Below are 20,165 nucleotides of genomic sequence, written 5' to 3' on the forward strand. Positions count from 1 at the left end.
GCAGAAACAAAAAGAACAGTAACAAAGTAAAAAATAAAATTAGACTAGGAAACTAACAGATATGTTAGAAAGAATATAAAGATAAAAATACAGATGAATCAACAACTGGAAGGTACATCACAATAGGAAAAAAGAGGAAGAGGGAAAAGAAAAGAAAAAAAAGGGGTGGGGGGAAGGCCTTGGCTGTGGAAGGCGGGGCCTAAGCAAGGGTGAGGTTTGGGTGGTGGGGTGGGCCAATGCTCAGGACCACAGGGCTGGAAAAGGCCCTGGGGGCTGTGGGGGGTGGGGCTTAGGCTCAAGGAACAGAAGGGGCCCAGGTGTGCCCCCCACCCCTGGCCTCAGAGGGCAGGGGACCTCACCTGGGAGCCCAGCAGGCTTCCTGGGCTTGAGTGGGAGGGGCAGTCACCCTCCCCACCTCTCCTGCTCCTTCTGGAGGGCCCCTCCTGCCTGCCTCTCCTGATCTCCCCGGCCTCAGGGGCGCCAATCCTATCTGGCCTCCATTTCTCCTCCCCCCTCAGTCCCCCTACGTCCTACCGGTTCACTTTGGGGTTCCTCCCATCTCCCTGAGCATCAGAGTCCCCCACCAGTGGTGGCAGGTGCCCTAGTTTTGGGGAGACGCTAACTCTGCGTCTTCCCACACCGCCATCTTGACTCCGCCTCCAAGGATTTTCTTTCTGAAAAGACAGAAGGTTTTGCAGCAGCAGGAAAGAAATTCCAGTAAGAGGAGGGAAATCATGAAGCTTATTTTGTCTTTCTTTCCCTTTCCCCAGAGTCTGAATGGTGTTTGGCTGAACAGAGAACGTCTAGAACCTTTAAAGGTCTATTCTATCCATAATGGAGATCACATCCAGCTTGGGGTGCCTCTGGAAAATAAGGAGAATGCAGAGTATGAATATGAAGTTACTGAAGAAGACTGGGAGAGGATTTACCCTTGTCTTTCCCCAAAAAGTGACCAGATGATGGTAAAAAATAAGGGCTTGAGAACTAAAAGGAAATTTAGTTTGAATGAATTAGAGGGTTCTGGAGCTGAAGGCCCCTCAAATTTGAAATCCAAAATAAGTAAAGTGTCTTGTGAATCTGGTCAGCCAGTGAAGTCACATGGGAAGGGTGAAGTGGCTAGTCAACCCTCTGAATATTTGGATCCTACTTTGACTTCTCTTCAGCTAAGTGGGAAGACCACAGGGGCTCATGTTTACCCAGGCCCCGCAAAAGTTGTAGAGCTTCATTATAAGAAGCAGAAAGCCTCAAATCCTTCAGCATCTCAGAGCAGCTTAGAGCTGTTTAAGGTAACGATGTCCAGGATTCTAAAGCTGAAAACACAGATGCAGGAAAAGCAGGTAGCTGTTCTGAATGTGAAAAAGCAGACCCAAAAAGGGAACTCGAAGAAAATTGTGAAAATGGAGCAGGAACTGCAGGATTTACAGTCCCAGCTGTGTGCAGAGCAGGCCCAACAGCAGGCCAGAGTGGAGCAGCTGGAGAAGACTTTCCAGGAAGAGCAGCAGCATCTCCAGGTACCACACAGGAGGGAAGGACAAGAGTGCCCCTTGGGGTGGGCAGGCCCTTTGTGAGCCTCTGGCCAGAGCTCTCTGTTTCTGGATCAGGGACCAAGTGCTGAGTGCCAGGGACAGGAGAAGTAATGGGAACAGAAAACTTTGAGGTTCAGCATGATGATCAGATCAAGAGCCAGAGTTGGGATGCCAAGATGGGGAAAGGTGACTGGCAGAACCAGCCAAGATATAACAGGATGTAAAGGTGAGGCATCTCAGAACTGAGGTAAATTCAGAGAGAGGTTGGATGAAGGTAAAGATGCCCCCAAATTACAGCACACCCCAGTTAACGCAATAGTTGTCTTCATGAGTAATCTTTCTCTGTTCTGAGGTCAAAGCCAAATTCTTGTACCCAAGGCAGGTGTAGGTCACCTGATTACTCTGCCCTTGATTTACCTGGCAACTTGTTAGCTCTGTAGCTAACCTAGGAAGTGGGAGGCTAGAAAGGCAGAAAGTGTTTGTTTCTGACCTGAGTAGCCAGCATGGGAGGGGACAGGTACACCATGACTCAGTTGTTGGGTTGAGTGATAAGCCACCTTCCACAGGGCCTTTAGTAGATAAAATAATGACTGTCTTAGCTGTGTCAAGGTGAGGGCAAATGTGTCTGCATCCCCAAGTCATTTGTTTAGATGACAAGCTCTTGCACAAAGCTTCTAGGCTACGGCTGATCCTGGTTCTGCTCAAAATGTCAGTTCCCATCTGGCAAGAGCCGCATGTTTTACTCTCACCTACTTGCTCAGGTAATACTGAATGTCAAGAATTCCCCATTGTTGACTTAGAACTAAGAGGGGCCAATCAGGATTGAAGTGAATAAGCTTTTCTCTTTCATGTACTTTACTCAGGGTAAGAAACAACCAGTTGTGTTGGCTTATTTCTGAACAGTTTGTAGATTTCATTCTGATCTCAGCTATCCCTGTAAACTTCTGGTCTTAGCAAAGGCCATGGATTAAATAGGTCTTTCTAAGGATATACACTGCTTGCTTATGTGTACCTTTTTGCTGCCCTTTTCCAGCCTGGACTAGTTCTTGAAATTAATAGACGGAGGTTTATCTCTACATATTTAGTGTATGACACCTTCACCAGAGCAGAGCTCTCTTTAAAGGCTTATGTGTTCAGGAACAAGAGTTACTGTTAATATTTGTGGCTGCTTTCGGCACGCTTCAAGATATAGCTGTGAAATCTTTTTCCTTATCAAAATGGTAAAGAAAGGCAAAAAGGACTGGTTTAGAGAATTTCTCCAGGAATGAGAGGGCCATATATAAATCGCTCCTAGTGATGTATATCTAGTCCTTTGTTTATTAGTTGCATTCCCATCTCCCACCAAGCCCTAAGAATTTATCCTACCCCTACCGCTTGCTCAGAAGCTCACTTAACCCTTGCTACTTCACACAGAATTTTTTTTTTTTTGGCTGCACTGCGTGGCTTGTGGGATTTTAGTTCCCCAACCAGGGATTGAACCTGGGCCCTCAGCATTGAGAGCACGGAGTCCTAACAACTGGACTGCCAGGGAATTCCCACACAGGTTTTGTTTGTTTTTTTTTTGCAATATAAGGAATTTATTTAAACAACATTAGTTGCTGGGGGACTGGGAAAACAAGGCTGGAAACTATACAGTCAGGAATGAGACAGACCCAGTCCAAGGAAGATGCTACGCTGTTGTCACTGGGCACAAACATCTCACCTGCAGGGCCAGCAGTGCTAATGCTGGGGTCTCAACACAAGCCTGGAATCACTTCTGCTGCTCCTCTGGAAATTAAATGTTATTGTATGATACTTCCACCACCACCCCATGGGGTGGAATCTTGCACTCCCTGTAACCTCAAGTAACCAGTTTCTGAGGGTGTCTGGTTGTTCCAGGATAGCACTTTGGGTTCAGAGGACATCATGAAAGCAGGGATGTGGCATTTTCAACTACTATAATGGGAGGAGGACCCTGTCTGTTATGGAATTCTCCACGTCATTCTTTTTTTTTTTTTTTTTTAAGTTATCTATTTTATACATATTAGCCACACAGATTTTTTTTGAGCACCCACATTACCTGGCACTATACTTGATTTTGGGTGGTTATAAAGATGCTTAATAAATGGTTTTTGCCATTAAGGAATATATCTGGTTGAGGAGACAAGATGTATTATACACACAAATAATCAGAACAGTTTCAAGTCAATATATTTAAATTAGAGAACAATTTCCAGTTGGCATATTAAATGGGTAGGTAATTCTTTCTTTTTTAATATTTATTTATTTATTTATTTTGGCTGCGCCAGGTCTTTGTTGCGGCACATGGGATCTTCTAGTTGCAGCGTGTGGGCTTCTTAGTTGTGGCATACGGACTTCTTAGTTGCAGCATGCAGACTCTTAGTTGTGGCATGCAGACTTCTTAGTTGCGGCATGTGGGCTTCTTAGTTGTGGCATACAGACTTCTTAGTTGCAGCATGCGGACTTCTTAGTTCTGGCATGCATGTGGGATCTAGTTCCCCAACCAGGGATCGAGCCTGGACCCCCTGCCTTGGGAGTGTGGAGTCTTACGTGGGAAGTGTCGGGTAGGTAATTCTTAAGGAGGGAAGGGCCCAGAGGTTCTTCTGGAAGGTGCTGGATGTAGGGGAGTGATGATGTAGAAGGCATCCACATTCGAGGGGGCAGATGGAGGAGATATAGCATAAGCTCAGGCAAGGCAGGAGGAGGAGCAGTTTATGGGCTAGAAGTGGTAAAGACTCAGAGTGAGAGACAGAGTGGCCAGAATTGAGGAAAGAAACATGGTGGAGCTTGTGAGTGCCAGCTCAGGGGATTGTGTTTCAGTTTAGATACTTGGTGACTCAGAAGCTCTCAGTTTGCATCCTTTTGGGAGTCACAGCATTAGCCAGTGAAGGGGACTTGGAGTATTAATCCAGAGTTTCTCCAGAACACCCTGAGTGGTGGCTTGAAGGTGACAGCCCTGAGGTGTGCAGTATTTGAGCAGTTTAATTCTGCTTAAGTCCCTTACTGCCAGCAGCTTGAAGTAGAACGGGAGACTTTCCACCCACTCCCTGCCCCCTGTTGTTTCCAGATGCTCACGCTAGCAGGTCTGCTCTGCTTGTTACTGGATTTTGTCCCTTTTTCCCCCTTCCTGCAGGGTCACCTTACATTTTGTTTTTGGCTTTGCAGGGTTTGGAGAAGGAGCAAGGGGAAGAGGACCTGAAGCAACAGCTGGCCCAGGCTCTGCAGGAGGTAAATCTCTTGCCATTGTCCTGAGCTTATAGTGGGCGGCGGAGTGGGGGGGCTACCAGGCTTCTTGTGGCCGCCGGCTGCCTCTGCTGCTTAGCGCACACCTCTGCCGCATCTCCAGTCTGTAGACAGAGCAGGTGGCAGCTGCTCACGCCATCAGGTCGGAGACTTGGAGCCTCACAGACATGCCAGACCTCAGCATGAAAGCTTACATCTTCATTTGAGCACGAGTTGCTTTGGTGAAGAGGAAACGAGCCTGTAGCAATTAGGAGGCTCTCTAGGAGAGTGGCTGCGCTTCCAGAAAGGTGAGAGCAGCAGAGGGAAATTGCGAGCTGTGACTTGGCCACCAGGGCCTGCAAGGGCATCCATTACCTCACCATTCCTGAGCTGAAGCCATCCTGAAACCATCTGAGAATGTTCCAGTTAGGCATTTTAGGTTACGTTGAGAATGTGCAGTTTAACAGTCAGCAAAATGTATCAATTTACTGAAGGGGGCAAGGCTCCAGGAATAAAATTATCCTAAAAGATTGCCTGTAATTTATTTAGTTTAACTTGACTACCTCTCTCCTCTGTTTATTTTTTTATGAGTTCTTTTGCATCTTTAAAACCTGCTTTGTCTTCTGTTCTTTATGTGTAATGATTAGTAGTTTGTTATAAGTCAGGAGGTGAGTGTTTGTATCTCCTTGAGAAAAATGAGTAACCGCATTAGAATTTGTTCAGGAGAATTTATCATTCGGTTCTTTTATTGCTTACCTACCTCCCAACCTTTTTACAGTGCTAACAGTCACATATTACTTCATGCTTGGGAGGGTGCCTACCTTGGGTGCACAAACAGCCTTGGGTACACAAACAGCCTTGGAAAGCATTAGGTGAAAAATTCAGTCTTTTTGGAATTTTATTTTCTAAGCTTGTGTATTTTCTAGGGTGAGGGGGTAGGCATGTTTCCCATTTAGAGGATTATTAAATTAATATTCAGATAATGTTTTGAAATTGACTGGAAAAGAGTAAGGTTCTGCTCTTGGAAATCCCTGAGGAATCATTAAGTACCCTGCACCCACAACACCTCACCCTCTACTGAGACAGACTGGAAAACACAGTATCATTTAGCATAATGCACTTGGCCAGTCTCCATTCATTAACCTAAAATAGGATACTTTTAGGTCATGGTTCTATAACAGCATGCCTGGGGGACGTACCACTCTCAAATGAAACAAGGTTGTTGTTCAGTCCACCTGGTGGTCCTTCTGAAGCTGTTCTTTTTCATTTTCCAGGCCTATAATTATAATAACTTGCATTTACATAGAGCTTTAAAAACTTTTCTGAGTGCTCCCGTATGTTATTTTTTTTCTTATTAACCCCAATGTAGGGGGGCACCTGTTTTCCCATTTTATAAATGAGAAAATTAAGGCACATGCATCTAATTAGTGGTCAAGATGAATACTCAGGACTTCTGACATAACTGCTTTTTTTCTGCAGACCACACATTTTATTGTTTTTTAATTTGTTTAAATTAGTTTATTTATTTTTGGCTGCATTGGGTCTTTGTTGCTGTGCACGGGCTTTCTCTAGTTTCGGTAAGTGGGGGCTACTCTTAATGTGGTGCACGGGCTTCTCATTGCGGTGGCTTCTCTTGTGGAGCACGGGCTGTAGGTGCGCGGGCTTCAGTAGTTGTGGTACGCAGGCTCAGTAGTTGTGGCAGGCAGGCTCAGTAGTTGTGGCACACAGGCTTAGTTGCTCCACAGCATGTGTGATCTTCCCGGACAAGGGCTCAAACCCGTGTTCCCTGCATTGGCAGGCAGATTCTTAACCACTGCGCCACCAGGGAAGCCCCCAGACCACACATTTTAAAATGTGTTTCTTGAGTAATATCTTTTCAGAAATACCACCTTCGGCGCCTGCCAAGAGGAAGGCGGGGGAGAGCTGGGCTCCAAAAATGTCGCCGTGGCGGTGGTGGAGACGTATAGGAGTTATCATAGGCGAATGTAGGTTGGGACCCTTCAAGTCCTAGTGGGTCGGAGGGCAGTGGCCCTTGGTAAATTGTTTTTTGAGGAGGGGAAGACAAGTCCGTTTCCCCGAACAGGACCTGAACAGCCTCTTCAGGTCTGCAGCCAGGGACACCAGCTCAGAGATGAGGAAACTCTACCTAGCCCAGAAAGATCTAGCTCACCCGGGTTAGAAACCTAGTGTTTCATTAGTTCAAAAACTTAGTGAGCAGCTCACTTTGCCAGGCGTTGGTAGGGGCTGAGGACAGTCGAAGACAATTAAATTAGGTGTTTCCTGGCTTTAAGTTCAGCCACTATCATGGGGATTTACTATTTCCCCCTACTGTACGAGGAGATAGTTTTAAAAAAAAGGAAGAAGAAAGAAAGCGGCAGAAACTTGGGGAGTCAGACTTGAGTTGAAAATCCTGTTGCTTACACTTGCCTTTTTCTGTGTCTGTTTATCTGTGAAATGAAGGTACCAACAAATGGTAAACTGAGTGTAGCTGTTACTTTTGGCCAGGCACTGTGCTAAATGCTCTATGTATAGTCTTTTCAAATCCTTACAACAGCCCTGTGAGGTAACTGCTATTGTTTTCCCCACTTTACTGATGATGAAATAATAATTGCATTGAACTCACTGAGTTTTTGTGAGAATTACACAATGTATGTAAGCCACTTTGCACAATGCCTGGCACATTAAATGTTTTTGTTATGATTGTGTCTCCTAAAAGAAGCCAGAAATAGATACTAGCCTAGAAAGGCTTCTGAGTTATAGACAGTGTAATAGTTTGTTACCTTCTATGTAGGTGCACAGAAAATGGTTAAATTCTTATTCAGAAGTATTTCCTTATAAGCAAACAATGAGCATAAAAGGACTCCTGTGCGAAAGAAAATGTTTCTACAAGTTTTCACTCTTCTAGCCAACATTTTAAACACAGCTATAAAAGGGTAAAAAAGCACAAACACAGTTTTAGAAACTACCCATACTTATATAGCACTTTGCATTTTACAGCGCACTCATCACAAATGCCATTTTGATGTTTGCATCTTATAAGTAACTATACTTTAACCGCAAGTAGTTAAGTGACTTGGTTAAGTGGCTAGATTTTGTAAGTTACTGGGTCTCTAAGTCCATTTCTGTTTTCAGAATGTCCGTTTTATAGTGTGATTCTGGACATGTAGAAGGTGAATTGGAGTCAGCTGAGTTATCAGTAAAGCACACTTTCAGCTGCAAAGTGTAAATTAGCTAACTGACTTGGGGGATTATTTTTCTTATGTATATGAAACGTGGAGGTAGGCAGTTTCTGGTATTGGTTCAGCTACCAAGAGTTGCTTTACCATTTTCTCTCTTTCTCCATGTGTATATTTCTTTATGAATTATTTTAAAGTAATTGCATGTATTATGTCCCTTTACCCCAAAGTACTTCATTATTTAAAAGTAATTGCATGTTTTACATCCCTTTACCCTAAAGTACTTCAGTATTTGTTTCCTCAAACCAAGGGCGTTCTCTTAACATCATCCTAGCACTGTTACCAAATTCAGCAGATTTAACATAGATACAATATTATTATTTATTTTTTTTGGCCATGCCACATGGCTTGTGGGATCTGGGATCTTAGTTCCCCCACCAGGGATCAAACCAGTGCCCCCTGCAGTGGAAGCACAGAACCCTAACAACTGGGCCGCCAGGGAATTCCCAACCCATGGACTTTTAAGTCAGCAGGTCTTCCTCAGTTTAGTTATGGGCAGAAAGAGTCCACCATTTGAAAATATAGTTCTCATTAAAACAGAAAAAAAAGAAAAAAACCAAATAAAAGAATTAAAATAAAAAAAAAAAGAAGAAAGGTCACCTTCTTTAAAAAAGGATTTGAAATGAGATTTAACATATAAGCTATACTTAAGTATGAGGGAGCTCAGAAATTATGTTTCATAGAAATGGAACCTCTTGACATTTGATGTAGTCAGTTAGTCACAATGAATGAGCTGTTAGCTCTTGGTCATGCCAGCTTCCAGAAGACACAGCCAGGGTTCAGGCAGCATTGCCTTATGAGCATGTAGTATGTGATTTATAGAATAAATAGGTTAAAGGTCTTTTTCATTTCAAAGAAAATGATTATCTAGTTTTCCTGAATCCATATTTCCCTGGTTATTTCTTATAAGCTGCTCCCAGTGCTGGGTAGCCTTAGAGTTACTTACTAGTTCTTGAGCGTTTGTTCCCAGGATCACTTGTGTGGCTTTGTAAAAAATGCACATCCTGGGCCCCAGGCCAAACCCACAGAATCAGACTCTCTGGAAGGCAGTGTAAATTCTTCAGTTGATTTGGATGGCCACGGAAGTTGGGTTATTTCCAGAGGGATTAATAGATTTGATGGCGTCTCTCCCTATCTGCCCCTTTCCCTGAAAAAAGCAGCATGTAAGTGGGATGTCCTGATGGAACAAAAACATTATTTTGAAATTGCCAATCCATTGATCTCTTGAACCAAAGCTGCTGACAGAGGGAGAGACAGGCATGGTGGCTGAAAGGAACAGTGCAGTATAATGCATCTTGAGTATGTATCTGCTATGTTTCTGCAGCATCGGGCTCTGATGGAACAGCTAAATCGCAGCAAGAAGGACTTTGAAGCAATCATTCAAGCCAAGAACAAAGAATTGGAGCAGACCAAGGTACTGGAAAGAAGGTGAAGGTTTAGAATTTGGTTAGCACATGCAACTCAGCATTTTCCACAGTGCAAGGGTTGGTATGGTGAATGAAGGGAGAGGTTATGGCTGTTTCCTTCCTCAAGGGAAATAATCTGTAAAATTAGTTAGGGCTGTAGAAGGTTCTGCCTGTAAGACAACATCCATTTCCTTCCTTTATCCAGAAGCAAAATGCTGGGAATAAGACACGTCCTGGAGTCTAGTCCATTGTCTGTGGTAAATACTCCTTCAGAGTGTCTCACTCACATAGGCTAAGGGGTGGTGTAGTCAAAATAAAAAATAGTTCATCTTGATGCATTTATGTAGTTATTTCCCATATCAAATCAGTGGAACTCTTAAATTAGCGGTTGTAAACTCAAGTGCCCACTGGGGTCAGACCGATAATAGAAGTGAGTAAAGTGGCCTGGGTGTAAGAACATAGTGGGGAGCTGTGAGGCAGAGGTGCACCCTCACCCCCACCCCAAGAGGCAGCTCTTCTCTGATGCAGCCAGTCATTGCCATCCAGAAATGCAAGCCCAGTGTTGTCCGATCTGAGTTTTCCACGGAAGATGGAAATCCAAATGTTTATGTAAAGATCCTAGTTTTCAAGTATTGGCAACAGTTCAGTGTTTTGATACCATGAATGCCAGACTAAATAAGTCTGCAGGCTGGATCCAGTCCACAGGCCACCAGTTTGCATCCTCTGACCTGAAACTTATGCCTGAGTCTGACTGCATCTCTCAGCCCACCCCTCCTCATGTACAGATCTGGAGCAGAATACAGAAAAGGAGGAGACTCTCTTTCTAGTTTGTTTGATATCCTTATCCTCTGTTTAAATCACATAGTTCCTTCTTCCCCAGCCTCCAAGAAACCACCACATCTTTTTAAATCCAGTAATTCGAAAGTTTTCAGGGAACTTGACTCTAGTTATAACTGGGTCCAGTCCCTCTTCACTGCCCTAAGCAGTCTGACAGTCTTTGCTTTGATTAGAAGAGAAAGTAAAACATGAGAAATAAATGAACCACTCAAATATACCCTAAATGGCTTTTCCTCTCCCCCTCAGGGGCTCCTGATCCTTTCTGTTTTGGAGATGAGGTGCTAACTTAATAAATGTTGGCTTCAAGAGAGCACACCTAGATCCTCCTTAAAAAGTGTGTCCACAAACAGTCTGACCTCTTGGGGAAAGCACAGGGAAATTGCACTGCAGGAGTGGGAAGTGACAAGCATCATAGAGTGTGGGGCCTGAAGGTACTTCAAGGGGCCATCTCTCCAGCCTCCTGCCTCTAGGGAACATAGGTATTATCCTTATTTTATAGGAGAGGCAGCTGCAAAGAACATAGGAGACCTTATACACTAATTCAAGCTTCCTACCTTTATGGACTGTTCCTCATTTCTTTCTTATCCAGTGAGTGCTTGGTTGCTTGGGATGATTTGTGTCACCTCTGAACTGCAGTTTGCTATAGGATACTTAATGCCTCATTCTGGTCTTGGGTGGTTGGTGGGGTGGGTATGCTACCTTCAGTTTTTATCATTTGGTTAATTTTTGGGAAGGAGAGAGAACCTGCAATGCGAATACATACTAAAAAAGTCGAGAGAGGGAAAAAAAGGAAGATAGTGTCCTATATTAGAAAGCAGTTCTGAGAAACAGTAACCCTTGCGGAAAGAGTTTTATTTTCGTGTTTCTGTGCCAGGGTGAATTTTTAATTTAGATTCCTTCTGAATCCTATTGCAGACTATCAACCCTGCTCCCTGTCCTGTTTTGCATTCTCGTTGGTTCTCCCGAATGACAGGTGGGGTTGTGTGTTTTTGCAGGAAGAGAAGGAGAAGGTGCAAGCACAGAAGGAGGAAGTTCTTAGCCATGTGAATGACGTGCTAGAGAATGAGCTCCAGTGTATTATTTGTTCAGAATACTTCATTGAGGTAATTATGAATGGTGGCTCACGCCTTCTCACTCTCCCAACCCTGAATGGAGCCTCGGCTACACAGACTGCTTCTGCTGTAGGGAAACATTCTGAAGAATGTTTTTCCTCCAGGAACTTACTGTAGCTATTTGACTTCACAGTGACTGCTAGAGATGGTCACTTCTCATTTGTTTTTGTAGTCTTCTTTACCTCCACTGTCTTTTTTCTTATTTCATTTGTTCTTGAGTATCTGTTTGGCAGAATCAATGTTTTGGCTGTAATAAAGCCTTTATCTCTTTGGTGTTGGGGAGAAAACACTTTGGTTTCAAAGAACCACCCGAGAGCTGCCCAACCCTCCCACAGGTCAGAATGTCCTGTGTTTTCTACTTTTCTGACAACTATGTCCTGTTGGATTTTGTGCCTAGTGTTGAACCCGTACAGGTTTTTACCTCCCAGGAACCACTTGATTCTGGCACAGTCCAGAATTAGATGGCATTAGAAATTTGAAGTATCAGAATAAAGCTGCCCAATAAAACTATTCTTTCTTTGCTCTGAATGGGCACAGTGCTGAGAGTAGGCGTGCAGTGCAGCCTTTGAACAGGGCGGGTAAATGCCATTGATGTATGGCTGCTGGGAATTCAGTGGCCAAGTGGACCATATTTCAGGAACTCTGAGGCTCCTTATGAAAATGAAACATCTCTCCTAGGTTACCATCTGTTATCCTGTCTTTTTTTTTTTTTTTTTTTTTGCCACACCGCGTGGCTTGTGGGATCTTATTTCCCTAACCAGGGATTGAACCTGTGTCCTCGGCAGTGAAAGCACAGAGTCCTAACCACTGGACCACCAGGGAATTCCCTGTTATCCTGTCTTGTTTTTGCACAGGCACTCCTTTTTTCTTTTTTCTTTTTATGGCCACACTGTGTAGCATGTGGGATCTTAGTTCCCCAGCTAGGGATGGAACCCACACCCCCTGCATTGGAAGCATGGAGTCTTAACCACTGGACCGCCAGGGAAGTCCTGCACAGTCCTCTTTTATTTTCACACATTCTACTATGTGTCCAGTTCATCTTACACTACAAGTGTTAAACTCAATTTGTTAAATGACAGTGCTTTTCAGACTCCTTTAAAAAGAAAATGCATACACACACTGCTTCCTTTTTTCTGGTGGACTTAAGGGAGATTGGGTCTATTAGCCTCCTGAAAAATCTCTCCTGGGTAGACCTGTTTCTTTTGCTCTGGATCTACTTTGACCTCAGGTCATAATTTCCCCCATAGTTTCTAGTCATTTGATTCCCTACTTTGGAGAAACTCAGTTCGTGCTGTTTTGACATGGCTTACGGACCCTAATAGAAGAAGACAAGAAAAGGGTGGTTGGAATGGGTGATGAGTTAGCCAACCCAGAGCATCTGCACGACATGTAAGAGACAAATAACTTGACTTTGTTTGGTTTACAGCATGTGCCTGACCTTTTCTGCGGGTCACCTCTTAAAATCAGTGTTGGGAAGAGGTTTCATTTTAATCAGACAGGTTTTTAGTCCCGTTTATGAGAATTTATCTCATTCGTTACTGAGAAGGTCTCCTAGTTGGCTTTCTGGTCTCAACTTGGCATTTGAAAAATACATGATTTCTGTGTTATTTTCCACTGCTATCCTAAAAACAGGAAGGAAGACTTTGGAGCCTCACAAAAGTTGTATCTTAGGAGATGTACATAAACAAGAGTAATGAGGAGAATGGTTTATGTTTTGGGGAGTGAAAAGTGTCCTGGCAGAAAGCTGACCATTGGAGTTACTCATAGGAGCCCCTCACATACAGGCTTCCTTCTGCTTTCTCTCTTCTCACAGGCTTACTTACTTAAGGCCCTATCAGTTGAACCCATTACATTTTTTCCCAGCCTAAGTCCTCTTTTACATATACTTTTTTAGCTGCTTTTGAGTAAAGATGATGCCTCCTACCATTCTGTATACTGAGTATTCACTGTGTGTTCCCCTTCATATATTAAAATTGAGGTGCTAATTCACCATTAGGACATAAATTTGTTTTCATGAGAGAATTAGTGATGTATTTATACCAAACATTCACACGCTTACTAGTCCTACTTAACGTCCAGTGACATTTATTTGCAGGGTAGCTAACCCATGTTGGCAGTGTGATCTGAGTTGGTTCTGAGATCGCAACCGCCCTGGGGAAGTAAGCATCACAGTTCTGATCTGTGTGTTCACATTCCCATTATAGGCTGTCACCTTGAACTGTGCCCATAGTTTCTGCTCCTACTGTATCAATGAGTGGATGAAGCGGAAGATAGAATGCCCCATTTGTCGGAAGGACATCAAGTCGAAAACCCACTCCCTGGTTCTAGACAATTGCATTAATAAGATGGTAGATAATCTGAGCTCGGAAGTGAAAGAACGACGAATTGTCCTCATCAGGGAACGAAAAGGTGAGTGGGTATGAACAAGAGGTAAGTCCCTTCAACAAAGGACTTACAAATGTAGGCAGAGTTTTTTGGATCGGGAAGAGTAGGATAAATGATTCTTGAGCTAAGGAAGAGGTGGAAGAAATTGGGAAAAGTAAAGAGAGTTAAAGGTAACGAACATGTAAGAAAGAGTTGAGGTAGAATTAACTGTTACTTGACCAGCAGGGAATGGGGAGGCTTAGGTGTATGTGTCTTGGTTTTGGGGATAAAAAAAGATGCGATTAGAAAAACACATGGTCACACAGCTTGCTGTGCTGGTCACTAGATGGTGCTGTTGTTCAAGACAGTTTAGTTGCTGTCCGGTGTTGCAGAAATCTTGGGTTGGGTATCTAATAAATTATAAATAGGATGTGGTACAAACAGGTTTCCCAGTCAGAGAGAGTTTAAATAAAGAGATTAGGGAAGGGGTGGGTGAGTTTCCTCAAGGAACCATACTTCTGTAGTGAATATCTGCTAATTTAAACAAGTGATCTCATCATACTTGGGGCCTGCTGTGTTGAAGGTTGCAGAGCCACTCTGCTTGAGACTTGAATGTCGTGGTGGCAGAAGAATGTGTCCTGGGGCAAAGCACAAGGAAGCCAATGTATCGGAAGGATTGGTTATTGGGCAGAGATGAGAGTAAAGAGGAGCAGAGTGGATCTGATTATCATGTTCAGTCCCTTTAGAAATCTAGTACAGTACTACCCTCTGGGAGAGCTCAGAGCCAAAGTGCTGTGAGGTCAATTGGTTATACATAAAGGCCAATCAGAGAAGAAGAACCAAAAGCTCACTGCCCTTCCAGGTGCTTTCCACCACCTGGCCATCGGGAACCCACATTCATGTGTGTCTTTGGATGTTCCCTTCTCTAAGTCCAGAGAAGCTGAAGGCTTAAAAGCCACACTGCTAAGAACAGGATCTTCTGTCTATCACTCTCTTTCTCCTAGCCCTTCAACAGATGTCAGCCTCTTTGAGTAGGACCAGAAATCTGATGCTGATTTGCAAGCAGCTATGGTATGGAATTGGCCCTCTGTTGGTCAGCCATTGCGAGGGCAGCAAGCCTGTCACAGGCCAGGTGTTGAGCCTGTTATGCCCAAGGAAGACCTTCTGAGGATGGGGCGGTCCTCAGGCAGTTCTTTGAAACCAAAGTGTTTTCTACTTTCCTGACAACTATGTGCTATTGGACTTTGTGCCCAATTTTGAGTCCCCATAGGTTTTTTTACTTCCCAGGAGCCACTTGAATCTGGCAGAATTCATTGCTCTTCCTCTCCACCTCCCGTCACTCCATAAGCATTTATAGGAACACTACACTATGCACTGGGATAAAGAGATAAACAGGGTATTGTCTCAGCTCTCATAGTCTACGGAGGAGACAGAAAAGCAAGTAGGTAATGTGACAAGTTCCATAATAGGGTGCTGGAAAATTGCAGAGGAGAGGACAGTCAATTCGGCCTGGACAGGTGGAGGTATGGGAGCAAGCTTCACGGGAGAAGTGCCATTTGAACTGAGTCCCAAGGGTTCCCTAGGGACGTAGCTTTCCAAGCAGAGGAATTACCATAAGCACAGAGGCATGAGAAGCAGTGACCTGTTCCTAGCAGTGCCCCCCTTGGTGGCCCAAACAAGACATGTCTACACAGTGCCAGAGGAGCATGAGGACAGCCAAGGCTTAGGAAGTGTCTACTGAGGTGTTGTGAATGCCTTCTGTTTTCTTCTCTCTTCCCTTTCTGAGAGGAACCCTGATCTGGGAACCCAGATTTGACCAAGGTCAGCCTTTGAGCTTAAGTTTGCTGGGTCTCTGTGTGGGTGGGGACACCCATGTACTTTCTCATTTTGTTTTTTGGGGGTTATTCTTGTTTTTATTTTTTTCTTTGAAGTATAATTGATTTACAGTGTTGTATGAGTTTTAGATGTACTACATAGTGACTTGGCATTTTTATGCATTATAGAATGATCACCATAATAAGTCTAGTTACCATCTGTCACCATACAAAGTGATTACAATATTACTGACTGTATTCCCTATGCTGTACATTACATCCCCGTGACTTAATTTATTTTGTAAGTGGAAGTTAATTCCCTTCCCCTGTTTCACCCATTCCCCCATCCCTCTCCCTTCTGGCAACAACCATATTGTTCTTTGTATTTATTAGTCTATTTCTGTTTTGTTATGTTTGCTCATTTGTTTTTTAGATTCCAGATTTAAGTGAAATCATACGGTATTTGTCTTTCTCTGTCTGACTTATTTCATTTAACATAATACACTCTAGGTCCATCCATGTTGCTGCAAATGGGAAGATCTCATTCTTTTTTATAGCTGAGAAATAGTCCCTTGTATATATATATATACCACATTTTCTTTATTCATTCATCTGTCGATGGGCACCTAAGTTGCTTCCATATCTTAGCTATTGCCAATAACGCTGCAGTGAACATTGGGCATGGATTTATCTTTTTGAGTTAATGTTTTCATTTTCTTTGGTTAAATACCCAGAAGTGGAATTGTTGGGTTGGGTTGTGTGGTAGCTCTATTTTTAGTTTTCTGAGGAGCCTCCATACTGTTCTCCATAGTGGTTGTACCAGTTTACATTCTCACCAACAGTGCAGGAGGGTTCCCTTTTCTCCACACACCCATATGTACTTTCTTCAGCCAGCCCACTGTCCAGGTTTCTTCTCAGAAGTCCAAGCATGGTAGATGCATGCAGCCACTGGAAAAGGAAAGAAGGGCCCTGTGTCCTAAATTCATCTCTGACTCTCCTCACACAGAGTTAATACCACAGAGTAGATGATATCAGACCCCTCTTTTCTCTGCAGAGGCTAAATCCGGTGCCTTGCTGCCTTTTTAGTAACACTAGGAGCCAACACAGTAAACCGAATCGACCTCCCTGTCCCACTCACTGGCTGAGAGCAGTTCTGGCACCAGTCTCAGTTTCTGCAGTTATCTCAGCAAGTGCAGCTTTGAGGTTTTCTCTAGAGACAGACAGAAGGTTCTGAGGCCCGATTTAGGAAAATGTGCCAGAGCCATCAGCAGCTTCATTGGGCTGCAGTGTGGAGTTTAGAGAAAATTCTCAGTTCAAATACCAACCTTCTTTGCCAGTTTAAAGCTGGTTTAATCCCCAGTGCATGGGAATTTTTAAAGGACCAAATGTAGGATCTGGGAACTAGAATTGGAAGCCTGTAATTGTCACAGTTCTGACACTGGCAGGGCCATTTTCCTCCTGGGCAGCGGTTGCTCTGATCCCGAGTTCAGAGAGAAGGACCTGCCTGTCTGTGGCAGCACAGGCCTCTGATTCCACCGAGAGCAGCCCCACTCCAGGCCTCCTCGGCTGGTTGTTGTCTTCAAGGCCCATATCCGCACGGGAGGAGTAATGCCTCATGACTGATTAGCCATAAATCCTTTGTAAAGTCTGGGAGGCCAGATTATCCAGAGGAGAGGAGGAGGAGGAGAGTGTTAGGATGCCAGATCCTGCGTTTGGAGAAAGGGTGCCCTGGACCTGGGGCAGATAACGAATGTTGAGTAAGTGCTTGTCACATGAGTAACACTGGCTCGCTGAGATATTGACGTGAGATTTTCCTGAAGAGAAGACATTTTGTGACATCCTCTATGGAGGGTCTCCCTCTGGAGCTGGGGAGGTGCTGGAGCAGAGTCTTCTGTCAACTGCTCCCCCATTCCCATTTGTTCTGTTCTCATTAAGTGTTGGTTGGTTGACAAGAGTGTTAACATTCTCACTTTAAGCTTTCCCTAGCAGTTTCTTTGGGTTGTGCTCAGAAAAGAAAAAAGCAGATTATCTAGAAATAAAATCTTGTTGGTCCTTTAGAACAGTGATTTTCAATACAGGGGCTTTTTCAAACTGTACTTCCCAGCTCCCTTGATACTGTAATATTGAGCCGAGGCTACTGGTGGGAGTGTGTCTTGGCCTTCAGGGGTGCTGAGGTGGGGAGAAAGCTTTATGAACCATAGCTTTCCTGAATCTGAGACAGAGGTCCCTCCAGAGGTTGGTGGTCTCTGGGAAGATTGGCCCAGGTAAGATCACATGGCCTGTGGCTCTTGCCAGCTTCCTGTAGGCTAGGAGGGGCGTGATCCAGACACAGGCCAGGAGAAACTCACAGTCTCTGAAGAGGGTATCTGCCCACCTGGAAGGCTTTCCCTGGTGTTACCCATCATCACTTGTTGAAAGACAGAGCCTTGTAAAGGACTATGTGGGGAATGGCAGCAGTAACAGTGTCTGCCAAGTTGACCTCATCCATAGAGAATACTTGTTAGCAAGTACTCTTAATCTACCCAGTATTGCCCCAAGAATCCAGGGGGTCATGTGCATGAAGTCAGCATGCCTGCCTGGCACAGGACAGTGTTTAAGAGAAAGTGGCACTCAGCAAGATTGGCATGGGTTGGGGTGTCCACCTGCATGCACTCAAATAGTTTATAACACTGGATTCTTTAAAAATTTTGACTTAAAAATTCATGCTTTGCAAAATTACCATGGGATCAAAAATTAGACTTATTAATAGAGGCTTTTTTTCTTATTCCTTCATCACCACCTCCCATTTTTGCCCCACCCTTTTTCCTTCCCTTCTCTTCTTTTGTCACTTACTGTCCTTCCTTGCCTTATCCCTTGATGTGTATCTCCCCCAAAACTCTTATTGTTCCCTTATATATAAATTTAATAACACTTTCAATCTGCCTACCAAAGCATTTGAGACCTTAATCTCAAGGAAGGTCTTGAGATTGCCCTTTGTGTAAGCCAAGATCCCTGCTTCTCTGGGATCAAGGAAGCATAGCTATTGGAAAACACTAGAGGCCAGTGAATAGCCCCTCGCACCCCCCCTCTCTCTGGACAGAGGAAAAACTTGCACCTCTCCCTGCCTGTTGCTGTGTATGTAATTCCTGCCTTCCTCCAACAGATATTAATTGAAGGCCAGCTTTGTGCCAGACATTCTTCTAGGTATGAAGAATAGAAAGAGAAGTGAAAATCTAATAAGTTAGATGCGATTTGTGCTATGGAGAAAAATTAAGCAAGAAAGGGGTCGGGAGTGATGAGGAGAGCGTTGGCAGTTTTTGATGGAGTAGTTAAGGTAGTCACTGAAGCAGGTGGTATTTGAGTGAAGCTCAGTGGGCAGTGGCCATGCTGCCATCTGGGGAAAGGGTGTCCTAGGCAGAGGGGATAGGAGGAACAGCAAGGAGGTGGTGTGGCTGGAGTGGAGTGAACGATGGGAAGGGGAATAGAAAGTGAGGTCAGGAGGTTGGGCAGGGGGCAAATTGTATAGGGGTTTATAGACCTTTGGAAGGACTTCGACTTTTACTCTGGCAAAATGAGGAGTGGGCTTTGAGCAGAGTGATATGATCTGCCGTCTATTTTCTTGGTTCACCATGGCTGCTGTGTGGGGAAAAGACTGAGGGTGGCAGCAGGGAGGCCAGGGGAGGGAAATGCAGGCTCCTCCTTTATTTCTTTCTTTTTTTTTCTCTCCAAAGCAAAGAGACTGTCCTCAAGACCGTGCTCGAAGGGCATTTGAAAGACTGCCAGGCATTGGGAACTTGGGATGGTCTGGAGGATTCACTATGGACAGGTCTGGGACCGCTCTGAGACAGAGCATGGGATAGAGCCACGTGGGACAGAGACTGAGTTAGGAATCCTCCGTCACGAGCCTCCATGTTGGCCATCCCTGCTGCCACCATTGTCTGAAGCACCGACTGCTTCAGGGTACTTAAGAGACTCTGCTTCACTACACTGAACGGGTTATATATTTCTGTTGTGCTTTTTAAATTTGTTGTTGTTGTTATTGTTTTGGTACCTCAGAGGCACCTCTGTTGATATTTGTTTTGGGAAGGTTGGGTGTATCCCTATGGCTGCCCCTGAAGGCGAAGGCAGCCTCTATTTGAGAGGATGGCATACCTCTTCTTTGTGAAAACAATGTCATTTCCTGGAAATAAAATGTAAAACCTATCAGTTGCTCAGCTGGGCTTTGGTATATTTATCTTCCTTCCCTTCCAGCTCCCAGACAGTCTCACAAGTAAACACCGGCAGCTCATAAATTGCAACTAAGAAGGTGACTGTATCCGATGATAGACTCAAGTGCATGTCAGCCTAAGAAGCCAAGGCCAAGATCATGGCCATAGCAGATGGGCTCTGTTAAGCCCCCAACTGGTATGTCTCCTTTTCATTCCAGAGATGAGTCACTGCTACCTGGTTTTGGGATGGAGTGAATTTCCTTCTTTCAGCTGGGGTTCTGAAGTTGTTTCCAAATCTATTTTACCCAATGTCAGAAAACATGGGCAGTAATTTTATGAGAACTTTTTTTAAAAAATTAAAAGTCATTTCTCTTTTGCTGCTTTCCCATTTTAAACAAAGAAAACTAGTTTGATGTTTGGGAAATAGGAGCTTAGGAAAATCTGTGGTATCCTTGGTTACC

The 20,165-nt window shown here is 44.2% G+C and overlaps 1 protein-coding gene and 1 long non-coding RNA gene across 6 annotated transcripts in view; both read left to right on the plus strand.

Annotated features, from left to right (window-relative positions):
- RNF8 (ring finger protein 8) overlaps positions 1–19,710 on the plus strand; it is a 38,817-nt gene extending 19,107 nt beyond the window's left edge. Inside the window, exons 3-8 of one of the 5 annotated variants that reach the window (XM_082347848.1) lie at positions 771–1,511; positions 4,692–4,754; positions 9,309–9,398; positions 11,223–11,330; positions 13,544–13,748; positions 19,228–19,710. In XM_082347848.1, coding sequence (XP_082203974.1) covers positions 771–1,511; positions 4,692–4,754; positions 9,309–9,398; positions 11,223–11,330; positions 13,544–13,748; positions 19,228–19,268 — 1,248 coding nt within the window. In that variant the 3' untranslated portion in view covers positions 19,269–19,710. The other 4 variants (XM_082347852.1, XM_082347849.1, XM_082347851.1 and 1 more) reach the window with 4 other exon arrangements.
- LOC309608274 overlaps positions 1–20,165 on the plus strand; it is a 244,302-nt gene that overhangs the window by 188,454 nt on the left and 35,683 nt on the right. The window lies entirely within an intron of this gene.

Source organism: Balaenoptera borealis, assembly GCF_965194805.1.
Source record: "Balaenoptera borealis genome assembly, chromosome: 12".
NCBI lineage: Eukaryota > Metazoa > Chordata > Mammalia > Artiodactyla > Balaenopteridae > Balaenoptera > Balaenoptera borealis.